This window comes from Ylistrum balloti, unplaced genomic scaffold, assembly GCF_031769215.1.
Source record: "Ylistrum balloti isolate Yb309-2 unplaced genomic scaffold, AGI_CSIRO_Ybal_v1 Utg369616, whole genome shotgun sequence".
NCBI lineage: Eukaryota > Metazoa > Mollusca > Bivalvia > Pectinida > Pectinidae > Ylistrum > Ylistrum balloti.
The window spans coordinates 679320-695373 of record NW_026781889.1 but is presented as its reverse complement, the minus strand read 5'-3'; the positions used below and the strand labels follow the sequence as shown (position 1 = coordinate 695373).

The window sequence follows — 16054 nt, the reverse complement described above, 5'->3', positions numbered from 1 at the left end:
CCGTGTTAAAATTAATGTTTCACTTACACACTATACGCTATACCTGAAATACGTTAGCAGAACTTAGTACCTTCATGTAGTGGTCCCCATGCAATCATGACATGGTAGGGATCGCGCATGTCATACGCTACTTTACTGCCACTACCAGTTGTTACGTTCATGATAATATGCATCGTGAATGTACAATAAAGTCGTCCATCTTGATACAAAGTAGCCATCTCCGTGAGTCTTCCTCTCTTACGAAAAATAAGAACAAATGAAGAAATATGTAGAATAACTACTGAAAAACCACATTATTCAAATCACATCACTTTCAACAATGCTATATCTTATTTTGGATAGTGGAGATGTTTTGAAAATGAAAATAGAAAAGGTTCCTTTTGAAAAGGAAGAACACAGTACAACCTAACATGGCGGAGTGCTCATGTAACTGCTTTCTCTATACGATATAGACAATATTTTCATTTCAGTTTGTTGGAACGTAGTAATTTTTTATATCTTATGATCTATAATGTCAGTCCTTTGCCGTCAGCGTTTTGAAATGCGCACTACTATTCATTGTTAAAGTAAAATCATCCGCACTTTTGTTATAGTTATGGCTTTTATTCCGTGTTAGCGTTTTTAGAATCATTTCCGTTTTAGACTTCAAACTTACCTTTGATTGTCGGGAGTTTTGCTGTTTTGTATTGATACCATATTGAAATGTAGACATTCCACTGGCATGAGTACAGGTTACAGTTTGTTCGTTTCCCTTTGGTAAAGAAAATACGTCAAATCATCGCTTTGTATATAATGGCGACAATATACCAAATGAATTATCTATCATTACCATTATATCTAGTAGTTTGTTCATACATACTTACATTACAATTAACCTCATAAACTGGTACACATTAATTACTGTTTTTTAATATATTAAAACAGACTCTTACAATTCGAGTGGGTTCGACTTAAGCTATCAAATGTGTTGAGCTATCATAATACATTGATAAATCCCACAACATTACAGCAATGCCATTATTAAAGATCTCAAAATATCTAAAATGGTTGTCATCCTACAAAATACAGAAATAATTTTCCAGAACCACAAGAATAATAACCTAATTTTGAAGGATTTATTTCAAGCGATTAAATCTTAAACACATTACCATGTAACGGTCGTCTGAGAATCCTATGGAAACATAAGCATTTTCTGACGCCCTTGCCCACATCTGAAAGGATATCTGTTCCGAATGCATCCGGTAGGTGGCACCAATATCGCAGTCCCGTCCCGTACAAAAACTTGGGTATAGCAAGCATCCAATTTCTGAGCCACATTTCTTCAAAGAAGTGTCCAAAGGTCCAAGAGAAACCTTATGAATTTATTGATAATATTTTTTTTCAAAAGATTATAAATGACAATTTTACTTTTTTTTATATTCAGTACTATTTCTGAATGTAGGAATAATTAAGAAAGATATTAAATCATTGATATGACAAAATAGTTAATACTGATATCTGAAGTGCATTGCAAATTGGTATAACTTTCATTGATATTATGATTACCTAGTATTAAAACATTACAGAATTAACAATGTTCAATCATCAATCTTCGTGGGGTATGTTTTTTCTTTTATTTCGCTGATGCTATTTCAATCATGATGAGGTCCAAATACAATGTGTTTTTTCTAATGTCTGAGTTGTGCAGTATTTACTTCTATCTTGTTGCTCGTAAATAATTTCCGGAGATGAAGGTGCTATCTAGCTATGCAATTAACCAGACCTTGGTCTGTCACTGTTAACATCTACGATATCATCCATTACGCTCTTGCACCTTCACAATCATCTAAAACTAATATCTTAATTTCGTAATCCGACATAGGAGCTACGAGATCATGAGCCGTTCAAAATGTCTCAAGACGTGACGCTCACTACGTACACGATTTTGCATTTTTTATCTTCGTCAATTGAAAACGGCACATAAGCAGCGGACAATACGAGACAAAGATAACCCTGAAAAACTGATCACCTAAAAACGGTTAAGACAGTGATTATTTCATCTATTTATTATTATTTTTAAAAAATTTAGATATCTAAAATCTGTATCCGAAATGAAGGTTTGGAGAAGCCAGAGCATCACCATTGTACTTGAACAAGGGTGTCAAAATTATCAACGGTGTCAAGGACAAAGAAGATTTGTACCATTGTGTGGTTAAGTTTTGTGTATAACTGGCAAATAGCCAAAAATATGAAATTGTATAACACGCATTCTTCACTATTTTTCTTTTCCCTGAACAGTTAATAACAAACGGGTTTTTTACTCAAGATGCAAATTCAAATGACATAAACAACAAAATAGGAAACAACACAAATGAGTCAATAGATTAATAAACCGAAATCCAATGCCATAAACCTAAAGCTAAAATGAAGACAAGAATGATTTACAAGGAGATTCCTGAAAAAAAATATGAGGAATTTAAGATCTGGTGTTCCGGAGGAGTAAACATCTTTTGCTTCATCCACGACACCCTGCCCACCACGCAAAATGTGGTCAATCCACCAAAGTAATATTTCGTTCCCAAATGAGAACTAGGTACTTAACAACGGAACAGATAGGCAAACTTCATATGGATACTGAAATAAGATATGTCATTGGGACGACCGTACAACTTCCCCATTATCTTCATCAACCTCCATCTCTTGAAACGCTGTGTAGTGAGTTTTTTTGTCAATTGCGGACATCTTGCACGAAACTCATAATGTTGAGTACAAACCCTCGAATATCAAAGTAACTGCGACATGTAAAAACATTGGTTGGTCGAAAAAAGGGGCAAGGTTTTTTCCCATAGGTATACTAATAGATATTACCGTAAAACCCGAGCGAATATTGTCAATCAGAACTAAGATTTTTTCAACAAGAACTTTGCATTTGGTCATGATTTGTTTAGACAAAACGTTCCCTACTGTATTGTATAAACTGAACTTATTAAAATAACAGTAAAATCGCAAAAGTTTTTTTTTTTTTCTGCTCTGAAGTCTGGAAAGTCAACTGAACCAAAATCATCAAACAGATGCATCACCAAACACTAACCCTGTAGTTTTTTTATGGATTCAGTATATGGAAAGGATAAACAATTTTCTTTAAGACGATCAACTGAATATGGTGGAAACAACTTAAATGCATTAATGATATTCTCTGTATAGGATTGTCTTGCGTTTTCAAGTTTTCAATATACTTCATAGCATCACATCTATTGATTGTTTATAAAAAAACTCTTTAAGATCGTAAATTCTATCACTTTATCATTATTGTGAAACGCCCCCTAGTCAACTAAGTAAATACCTTCGGCTATTTATCGATACAGGACTTACATTAATTCAAATATGATAATGGGGTTTATTGAAGGGTTCAATGACATATTCATAAGTTACTTCTTTCTACCCTCAAACCGTGACTTTCGGTCTGAAAACCATGTCAAATTCCTTGTAATAAACATAAAACTAAAACTGATTTTAGTTATGAATAAGCATTGATATGATGATATGCCAACTAGCCAGAAAAGTTTGTTGACCCTCGCAAATGGGATTTCCTTCAGAAGTATATACTTTTTCATTAATGATTTAGTACATACGTCGACCTAAGATAAGAAATAACGCCATCGCTCGAGACTTTATTTCGTTTACACCATAAAAACTTTCACTACTTCAAAATGTTTACAAATTTGGGAGATCTGAAAGCTATGTAAATACTACTAGTACATGTGACATTTAGACACAAACAATAAATACAAATATTCCCTAGCCAACATTGCTTTCATTCTCAACGAATTATGTCTACAGTTAAGACTAAAGCTCATTAACTCTGAATTTGTTCGAATGGAATTATATCAAAACAGTGAAAACCGTTTGATATCACGTATGATTGGTCAGCAGAAAATACGACAATAATCGGAACGTGATATTAATAGTAACAGTTGAAACATTTCATTTCAGATTTCTAAACAAGGAAGTAGCTTTTGTACCGATCCGTCTGACACAACAGTTTTGATGGCTTTTTGCCAACTTCGACTAGTCAATGGGGCTTTCATACAAGTATTCTGCGCAGTTGAAGCTGTACCACATATACATGGACATTGTTCTACTGTCCATCTGCTTCCTGGCACTCCGTAAATCCAACACTCAAAATGAACTAGAATTGACCTTTATCACCGCTCTGTGCTGCCTTTGTTTCCATCGGAATTACGATATACGCCACAGACGCTTTCACACAGCAATATAGTAGTACGATGATCTCTAGTATTTGTCATTTATGAGCAGCATTCATAAATCACGCAAGGTTTTGTTCGCCATATGTCTGTGTTGTTGATATAAGTTTCCTTTTTTTAAATCAAATCAAGAATAATTAAAGTATTTGAATTCCAACACCTGCGTTTGATGTTGTCGTTTCTTAAATCAAATTGGCATAGAAATTTACTATTCACATGTGCTTCTGTTATACAATATTATGAAATTCAGGAGGTTTGTTTGTTTTTTAGTTTTTCTACGAAATCGACTGCCCATGCAATTGTGTTGTTATTTTAATTCAAATTATATGAAAATATGATTACACAATATTTTAAACGTGATAATATTAGATAGATATTATACACATATGTTTTACATCTTTCGTCCTTTATGTCCATGAAAAGAAACTATATTACCTGTTATTTCTTATTTGGTGTTTTAGGACGTAACTTCGTCATTGACAAGGTAAGAACAGTTTAGAAGAAATACAAAGCAGAAAAAGTCGTTGTGATAACGATTACTTACTGTCAAAATAATTATAATATAGTGTATGTCGAAATGGACAACCACACATTAATTTCATCTGGCTCCAGTGTTTCTTTTCATCTAGTTTTTCATGTTTCAATGATCATATGATCAATTTGATTCAGTTTGCTAAAACGCCTTAAAGCCCTCCACATCATTAAAAAGACTTGCAAGGACGAACAATTAGTACTATGCAGTTTCCTTAATAGTTTCACAGTATTCCAAATTTATACTAAAAAGTGATATCCATTTGTGTGCATTTCACACAAGCAGTAGGAACGCTGAATAAAATCCCTACTAGCAACTGTTTGTGTAACTTACCAATTCATTCCTGCTTGGTGTAACAAACGGGTTGTGAAATTTAAGATCTTTTTCGACATTTATCCAGAAGATATCGAATGATTCCATGAAAGTTGCACTGAAAAGAAACATTTTAACAAGTTCGTAATAGCCAAATAAGACACGTGTTATTGTGCTATGAGTGATTACATGTGCATCACGTTTTGATTCCAGTCACTTTTTGTTTATGAATTTTTTTTTCTATTAATCTCGCAAATGGGTTATAAATAAGAACAAATGTGCTTACGAATAGTACAATGTAATAGTTTTTTTTATGAATTTTATCATTTGTTTTGCAATTTAGAATTATTAAACACATAAACTTACCGAAAAGTTACATTTCCTATATAACCCTCGGGAGCAATCCATGTGGCTTCAATTTTTCTCACAGCTAAGTTATTTGCGTGTGTAATATAATTCTGGAATAGAATAGGTTAACATTAAATGATATGATATCATTAACAGAATAAGAAAAAGATAATGGTGTTTAAAGCTACTGACTGGGAAAAAATAACACCTTTATCCAATTATATGGTATATTCCTTGCAGTTACTTGTGAATGTATATATATTTCATTATATCTTACATTGTTGCAAATTCATTTTAATGCCTATTATGTCTATATTATTATGTCACGTTCCAATTCAGTTAGATAATAACAAAGTTTTGAACATCCAGGTGCGTTCTTTGATGTTTGTCTTAAGTCATCAGATCTATGGATATTACGAAATTTATAGACTCACGGAACTAGTGCATTCCCCTATCAATATTGTGGCCTCAGTTGCCTCCTAGACTACCAACGTTAGATCCTTAGCATATTGACGTGTCCTAGAAGGACATATGAAACTATGTTAGATAGTCTAACGTATTGAAAGGTGTCGTTCACTTGTGTCTGGTTTGTACATTTTTTCATTGCATAACTCACCTGGGACAATCACCTAGAAATCAAATGAATAGCTATCAATAAACAGAAATATACCTTTGAGCCCCCACTGCAGTCTCCTGTCTTTGTCTTGTTGTCGGGATATATGAGAAAGCTTCCGACTAGGTCATCGGTGTTAGCAGCTTGGGCATTCAATATAACGCCAATGAATGGGCGATCATCATGAGCCAGCAACGTAACTACAAATCAGAAAAAGATAAAATACTTCATTATGATGACTACGATTAATTATCAAGTAAAAAAAGGTGACATAAACCATTGGCATGCATTTCAAATAATATTAAGCATATGTGTCCCTTCTGTTTCTTTTATTTGTTTTTGAAATCATGAACTTAATCACTTAAATGTTATATTCATCAAATATAGTCACAAATATTGTGAAAATATCGATAAACAAATAATTATAGTCACTGAGTTAGAGTCAATACATCGGACTGGCCGTCGCTTTTTGGTGTTAGTAGTAAAGCAGAAGAGCTCTTCTTCGAAAAAGGTGCTATATTAAACAATGGGTCACAATATCTTAAACTTAAGTTTCTATCCACAACTTGCACCTGTCTGGTAGGTTGAAACGTCTGCTTTTCTCTATTATCTCGAACGTCAGAGTTTGATGTACATTTAGAAGAATATCCAGGTAAGAACAATCTAATATTTGGACATTATCTTTAGAAAGATTATATGTAATTCGCGATTGTAAATATGACATTTGTAAACATTATGTTTATGATATACTTATGATATATGTAAGTCCATGACTATAAAACTATGTATAATTGTTATATATCCCTCATTTTCCAATTGTTCTTTGTTTTTTGTAGAAATTTGTATGTGTATATAGTGTATCGCGTATGATTTTTAAGCAATAGCGTTCATGATTTTTGTGATTTTATTTGAAACTACACACTGTATTAGAAAATGAAATAAATGAACAAATATACAGAATATTCTTGCGCATGTCTTATAAAAACAAACAAACAAAAAAACAAAAACAAAAAAAACAAAAAAAAAACAAAAAAAAAACCCCAAAAAACAAGAACAAGATTTTTAAAAATGAAGTAGAATATTTCAAATCGTTAAATTTTCTCACATTATATTATTATCCTATTGACATTATTTTTCTACTATCCAAAAAGTTAGTTAGGTATTGACATTTAACTAAATATCTTGACCATAAAAGGGTATATCTCTATCACAAATCAAATGTCTCATTATTCAGGTAACAAGGTTGATGTACACTTTGTATGTGTTTCATGGTCACAAACACAACAAAAATAAGGTTATGTTAAAGTCTTAATCGAAGCTCAATAATCGATAAAACGAGATCAAGATATAAATTAAAGCAAGATTTGCAAAGCTTCGGAAAACTTTGATCAGAATAAGACCAGGCGTTCCGGAACGACAAGTGTCATCTGCTTCATAGACGATATCCGCCTTGTACGACATCCGCTTTGTTAAGTTGCATCAATGCAGTCAGCAATGTGTAGTTCTCAAATGTGAACTAGGTATACATCAACGAAATTCCCACACGTTAACGAAAACACGTGTATGCTAATAAGAATCGGACATAACAGTAACTTCGTACCGAAGGAGATACATTATTTCCCATTACAGTTATGATGGTGTCATCCCAAAGTTCCATGGAAAAACAAATATAAAATATCAAACAAAATTTTCCTCACTAAGAAAGCAATAAAAAATATCGCTATCTACTTTGTCGGTCATTTATACATATGCTATTTAATGATGCTTTTATAGCGATGGTTTTTGTCACGTTCTGTTCCATTTCATTTCTTTTCCTATATTGATAAACTCAAAACCCAGGTCTTCAACTTTTCAATCTTTAAATTCATTTTTTGAATATTATGGAAAAATTTTACGGTCAGCATAGAGATCTATCTGCGATATAGTCTATTTCATTGTCTGATATGAAGCTTAGTGTGTTTGATGCTCGTTGGTTCTGTTTTTGTATACCTTGTTCTAATTTGAGAACGTGAAATAACTTTACATAACATGTGTCATCGATGAAACAAACGACCTTTGCTGTTTTGGAGCACCTGGTCTCATTTACTTGCAATGTTTCAGTATACTCCAAGTATTTATTATATTGCGCCATAGTTTACTGAATTTTGGATTGAATTATGAATATGTTGAAATTTTAGGGTTTTTTTCCGACCATGTTTTCTCTCTTCTTCATTTATATCATGATGTGATTAGTTTGTTTAAGTCAAATTTAACCATACAAGATTACTTAACTCATTACTTGATGTATAAAATCACATTAATATAAGATAATATACCAGTTTAGAGTATACCGACCGTTTACGTGTTGTGAGGGTTCAAATGAAGTCGCCCCAACTCGAATGACAAACGGTGAAGGTGTTATTTGCTGTTTCGCTGTACCATGGACTGGAAACATCGACATACAGCAGAGGTTACGCCGTCGGACCGACCTTTTACTGTAAAAACAAAGTTAGAAAACAATTTTGTTACAGTATCTTACCTCTCTTTTTTAAATTTTACAAGCAGAATAAGTTTTGTCCAATGCATTCTGCTTTGTTAAAAAATCATCGTCCTATCACACAGCGACAATTTCTATCAATTTGGTTGTAGAGGAGCGCATTTTGTTTTATTCATACATTTATTTTATCGGCTTTAAGTCACCTAAAAAATCCATCCAGTAGACGATTTGGATATAAAGTATGACGAGATACAAAACTAACAAATAATTGTTACAAATAACAATAGTAACGACTAGACTGATCTGCAATACAGATACATATCCACGGTGTGATAGAGAAAATAACGAACATTATTACAATTTGAATATACATTGTACGGGATGCAAAGATGATGACATTTTCTGTTTAAAATTATCTCGGAAAATAATAATTGATATTCTTATCTCCGGTTATGCACCTTCAGAAAGGTAAAATCATATGCTTGGAAGGATAGAGAATGCACTTAAATTTCCATTACTAGGCTACTCCGTGTGATAAACACTCCCCTCGGGCAGAAAACATACTTTAAAAATAGTACAACAAACACGTAGCTAAATAGCACATTTTACTACAAATCTAGTGTTAGATACAGAAATATCAAGCAATGAAAGAAATCTTAATCTTAATTACAACATTTGATATCTCACTCCATGTCTACCATCGCTTATAGGATACGTTTCGTCGAATAACTGAACAACAGAGCGGAGTCTCGGTCAGTGATCGGCGAACGTATATCTTTATTACTTAACCTTTTACTAAGGCCGCGTGTGTGCTTCTAATCTAGTTAATATGGACAATACCTATTATCTGCGGGTTTTTTTATCGCTGAAATTATAATCTCGTATAGACTATGTTAACTTATATATATATCAAAATCCTTAGATCAGTCTTAATTTAATTTCAATAGTTCAAATATTGATATATCGACAAATACAAAAACTTTAATATGAAAAATGCAAATCTTACCTTTGTAAAAAGAACATACAATAGTCAGCAAAGAAACTATCCAGCTCATCGTTGACAGTTATCGGACGTTTGTATAATCCGTGTCTTGAAGTACTCTGTATATAATAGGCCTATATAGGTAAGGTCCTTTCACGTATTGATGCTCACAGCTATAAAATAATTATATACTTCAACTGAAAAAAATCCATCCTTATCCTAAAATCAGTATGAGTTATATTCGGATGTCACGTGATATGTGAATGATACGCATATTAAAATAAAAGATGAATACGAATTTGTAATTACATTTAGGCACGAACAAAGAATGTATCTGCGGCATTTTAAGCCGTTTTCCAACGGGGTCATCGTGACGTACTTTGATAATGTAAGCTAATTTTTGAAATCACTTGTAATTCTTAAAGATTTGTAGTTACACTATGCATCAAACTAATGCCAAATTTCATGTCAAAATGTAGCCAATCATGAATTTGACCTCCGCTTTACCCCAAGGTTTTCATATTAAAAACACTTATCGATTATAGCTAACAGAAGATCCAAACTTACCATATCCTTAGATTAAAATGGAGTTGTATGTGGATATTCGTACCATCCTGTTGAATGAGAACTTGGAGAAAATAAAAAAGCAAGATACGGCTCCCGATTAGAACAACCCATTGGTGTCACAATGGTAGCTGATTTTTAATGATATACAGCTTCAAGAACGTATGGATTTTTTGCTGTCATACAAAATGAATCGTATAATACTTTTCAAAGCGACGACAAATAGAAATTTAATTTACATAATTTCTGTTGCAATCAGGACAACAATGATAACGCACATTTAGTCATATACAAGTATGTTGTCGTGCCTATGTATGTACAATGTGGATTTTTCGTTTAATGTGCAATAGGTAAGATTTGGCTAAAATATTTTCAGAAATGCTGATAACCTTATTCAGTATAATGGGAGACAAATATATATCTGATTCACAAGTCAATGCGCCATGCCTTTTCAACGCGCAGTTTGGCTACTTTTTCTTCGTTTTCCTTCCTTTGTTTTTGTGGCTTGAACTAAAAAAACATATAACTGATCAACACATCAACATACACTCAACTTTTAATCCCAGGATATTCTTTACGTAGTATAATATAAGAAATTCTTTATGATTTTTGTACCTCAACAATATTGCCGTTTAAATGAAATATTGGAGTGGTATTAGTGATGCATTAATGCCGCTCTGAACATTCTTTATTCACAACGACGTGATTGTAACCCCCAGGTAATGAAAAGGGCCCGTCGCCTGTCATCCGTAGCTTGTATCGCTTCCTTTACATGTATTCCGTCCCAGGTAGAAGTAATCTTTTTAAGTGTAATTGCAACTTGCCGTACCAAGTTGCACTTGGGTCCCTGTGTACTTATAATTAATTTCACTAAAGCGGCCACTAAATACATATAATGAGATGCGTGTTATTCCCAAGTAACACTAATTCAAACTACGCAAACTAAATATGTACAACGTCACAGAATACCTCTGAACTTATTGCTTAAAACAAGCTTATTCAGCCACTTCTTTTAATCGGGGCCAAAGCCCAACAAATCGTATGAACTATGGAATGTTAGGAGAAATTACACTTTCGCTTATCTATGTATTTATTTAACCTAGACATATTCCACAAGCATCGCTGTAACCTATTGAAGGTCGATGACGAGATGTTTCCTGGAGTGATAGTATGTAACCCTGGTTATCATTTTCCGCAATATAGTGCTCATCTAAGAAGAAGTAATTTCTCTTTAGCTCGATCAGTTGAGCATCAGACTGTAAGCCAGAGATGCCATGTTCGAATCGGCTCATTCCCCGAACACCAACTCTGCCAACTTGAAAGGAGGGTGTTTATGAAAGGAATCCTTTGATGTTAAAGTTATAGTCTGTTTCAACTAAGAATGTCAACTTGTCCTTGTAAATAGGATACTTACATATCAATAAGGAAATAGGTAAAGTTGTTTTTCTGTTTTACATATATAAATGTAACACATTTTTGTAGTATATGAAGTATTACAAAATAGTTATTAGTTATTAGTATTTAAAATTGTTATTTATAATTTTAATGATTATCATATAAGATTATATTTAATTGATAAATAAAATTTAGTATGTCACAATGATACACTGATGTCTGTTATTAAATTGTATTTGTATTACATATATAATATTGAAACATTATCCACATTTTAGCGTTAAATAAATTATTATCTAATATAAATAGTAAACCCCTAATTGAAGCTGAATTAGCACTATGTATGACAATCTAGATATTATGTCCTTTTACAACCTGTAATAATCAAGTAATCCATAAGTCCAGAAAACACAATACACTCTATCCAAGATGCAGAAGCTCGGATGCTGAATCAGCATAGGTCATCAGTTCGATTGTCCCAGTCTGGTAACGGTCCTTCAAGGTGGCCAGGCGTCTGTCAATATTGGCGTATTTCTTCTTCCGGGGTTGAATGGTGCCTCCTGCGTCTCTCTGAATCCGGCTGATGTCGTTCATGTCCTGTATGTCCTTAAACGTCTGGATGATGGTGTAGATGTTGGGGTGGGCATGCAGTACATTTTCCTTCAGTTTCCCGTGCCAAGCTTCCAGATGGTTGGTAGTCCGGGGTCCCTCGGTTGAGAAGTGGTTCCAGGTGGTACGATCTCCCTCTATCCATTGCTCCGTGACGATATCGGTGAATGGCAACACGGGATGTGGAATGTCAGCATCATCAGCTTCTTGGAGGGTTTGGAACCAGACGTCCTCGATGCGGTCTAAGGGGATCAGTGGTAGAACAGCAGCTCGTCGTACAAGTAGCTTGACGTCGTTGTTGTCACGGTTCAGTGTCTGGAGTCCGGTAGACTGGGCCTTTCGCCAAATGCACTGGGTGAAGTGGAAAAAACATCCCTTAATGGTGATAGCGTGGAAAACATGTCGGATGGCGTTGTGTGCAGCTACCACAAAATCGACGAAGGCTGTAGTGGGTCGCAATGGAATGTCGAAGTGTGCCATGTGATTCTGGAGAAGGGTGAAGAAACGGCTGTAGATTGCCTGGCTCTTTCCGGGAAGTAATGCGTATACGACTGGTGTCATGATGCCTTCATTCCGTACATGGACGCTGTAAATTTGATGAAACATTGTCGGACAGGTGTAGAAAGTTCCGTCACAGAAGAAGGTTTTCTGAACAGTTATCAGAATCAGAACTTAATCATATAATTTACCTGTTTTCTGAACAGTTATCAGAATTTACCTGTGCAAGTTACCTGTACTACAATTCTAAAACAGCCTTTAATCCACTATCATCGCAGTTGACCTCCTATGTAAACATGTTGTCATATACAGAGTTGGTGTTCGGGGAAGACCCCTTCGAATCCTAGTAAAGGCCGGGTAGAAGTTTTTGCCGGGGGTGATATGTTGGTTTATATAAACAATCTTTTGGAAGTTGGTCGCTTGCCTGATGAGGTAATATGAACCAAAATGAGCCTATCCCACTCGATTTACTTTATTGAAACGATTTACAGAACCAGAAAACTCTACCCTACCGTTTTGGATTGTCTGTAAATAAAGCTGTCGGTATATCTCCTAATGCTATATTAACTGAGGACTTAAATGTTGACCTCTACACTGCTTTAAATAATCATAAGCTGTTTGATATCATTAACTCCCTTGTCACTAACTAATGTTATAAAAGATCCTACTCGAACTGGACATACCAGATCTATACTATTATCTAACTCTATTTCCTGTACTGACTCACCTGTAATCTATCGATAGATCAATTAGTGACCATGATGGTTGTACTGTTTCCATTAATCTTCCTTGTCTTTTTAAACCGGTCTATAAACATAAAATTTGGCAGTAGCAGACAGCTAATTTTGAAACATGCAATGAACTTATATCTAATCATAATTGGATAGACATTTTTTGTATAATTGTGATTCACTTAATTCCATCTGTGATCGTTTTACGGACATTTTTCTGTCTTTTGCTAATGAATGTACTCCAAGTAAAGAAGTAAATGTACACCCTGTATAGAAAGGAATTTTTGACGTAGCATCTAAATTGAGTTTTACCTGCCATGTCTTGTTCTGAAACTTGCAGCGCAAGTTAGCGGCTAATTATAACCAATTATAAGATTATGATATTTTCGTCTTTTTGTCAAAACTAAGTATTTGGTAACACAGAACAGTTTTAAAGTATATTTCTAAATTAAGGTCTCATTTTAAACAAATGGAAGTTTTATATAAAGTTTTTAATTTGAATGAATTTATTTACTTCATTTATCATATTAACTTTAATAAAAGGCGTGATACTACGAGGCTAGTCTTGGTATGTTATCTTGGAAACTTCAACTAATGTATAAGATGCATAGTAAATTAACCCTTGAATATCTCAATCATCTTTTGCCGCCTTTATCTAACGAAAATAGTCGTTATGAATTATGCAACAATAATCCAGAAATAATTTTATATTTTTGTTGCTTACTGGTATGTAAACTGCATTTTTTACAGATATTTTCAATGACGCGCGTTAGCGTTTGGTTTCCTCTTTGAGAATACCGCATTAAAAAATTCCTGTTTAAATTGTTTGGACATTACACGCTTAGGCGAGAATACCCGACATCTGATGGAATAGCCGAACAGCTGACTCCAATTTGGCGGGAACAATTGTCATACACAAGACGTAGGCAAATATAGTTCCACAATATAGCATCATTTATTTGAATTATTTCCTATCTAAATTTACAACCTGTTTTCCCTTTTATCATTATACTTATATTTCTGCAACATATTTAATTTAATAAAGGTGTATTAAATGTTAGAACTTTGAAGAAAAAAATCACTGCGCATTGACATTAATTGCGTAAGAGTGTTACAGTGATGCGGCTACTTTGAAGGGGAAGATCACGGTTACCAATAATGTATTCATACGCGTAAGGTTTACCGAAGTGTAAACGTCAATTTCGTTGGTAGGTCTATAAAGAGGATACACACCGGAAATGTAAATAATAACTATAGGATTCCTCCTTTCAGATTGTCTCCTACTAACTCCTCATTTCTATCTTCTACTCTTTACTGTTGGAACAACTAACAAATTCGGTTCGATTCCAACCCTTTAATTCATTCAAACCAACACTTTACTTCATTCAAATCTTGTTTAACATAAAATATTCAGTCCACCACTTTACTATAAAATGTGAAATCGCAAACTTAATATATTGCATACTGAGCTCCGATACTAGTGTAGTTCCCTCAATTATGATCCTTTTAGAATTAACATTGTGGAGAATGCATCTTGTAATTGTTGTCATCCTTGTGAGAATGTTATTTTCACTATTTTATTGAATGTCAACATTTCTCAAACGAAAAACGTATTCTAGTTCAAAATTTAAATAATTGGCACGTTGCGTCAGATACAGAAACTCTTTCGTGTGGCAGTTCTCAACTTTCTGTGGACCTTAATTCAAACAATTTTAGAGTTGTGCAAAACTATATTAAATCCAGCAAGAGATAGTTATGTCATTTAACATGTATATTGGGAGAAGGCGTTGATAAGTTGAAAAACTTGTGTCAAATTCCTTGTCTATATTTTTGGCAATAAATATGTTTAAACTTAAATTAATGATTTAAAGATAAAAGTAGGCCGTAGCATGTCAAAGAATGAGTGAAAATTATAAAGTGGTACAATGTATAGTGTTCATCAGTTTCAAAAGAATCAAGGTTTTAATACTATTATGTTCTGGATACATCGTTGGTGATGTCCACAAGAAGACGGTAGGTAGACGAGGGGACATAACTCTTACCTGCAATATACATGTTTACATTCGTCGAAAGGATTTCAATTCATGACTTTGGAAGGTAAAATCACCGTTCGTCTTCTTTGAACAGAATAAAAAACATCAGACAAATCTGAGTCAGGTTGTTTATAAGAATACTATTGTAATGTGTTACGTCTTATAAGATTAAAATTCAAGCTTTTAAATGTCAAAATTGTGCAGAAATTGGTGTTTATCGGATCTTAATTTTAATATACAGATCTCAGATAGTTGTATAAATGACCCCCAAAGAACTCATAGTATTTCACACAATATCTTGTTTCCTTACAAAGGATATCGATATAACACGCTGTCCTAAAACCTTATATCCCCTGATTTAATTTACTTTCGTTACTTGGCCTGACGTTTTGTACTTTTATAAATACTTGCAAACTAGCAAAATGTGTTCTTCTATTCATAGAAGATAGTTTTACCTCACCTGAATGTTACCTGTAGCTAGACTAAAAATAATATGTTCAACAGAATCAAGCCGGTGACTTTAATGTTCCTATGTATATTTTAATCTCTATCTTTTTCTTTAATTATGATCGATATTTAAGCATTGACGTATGGGAAGACAGTACCCTGTAATGACTCGTCAACAACAGGGGTTAGGATTTCCTATTGTTCTTTGTGGTCAAGACGTATAGTGCAATATCAATTTCATACATCTTTACATAAAAATGGATACAACAT

General features: G+C 33.7%; 1 protein-coding gene across 1 annotated transcript; it reads right to left on the bottom strand.

Annotated features, from left to right (window-relative positions):
- Positions 1-11886: 11886 nt before the first annotated feature.
- Positions 11887-12636, bottom strand: LOC132548532 (uncharacterized). Its single transcript, XM_060212402.1, has one exon. The coding sequence runs from the start codon at positions 12634-12636 to the stop codon at positions 11887-11889; it is 750 nt and encodes a 249-aa protein (XP_060068385.1).
- Positions 12637-16054: the final 3418 nt, after the last annotated feature.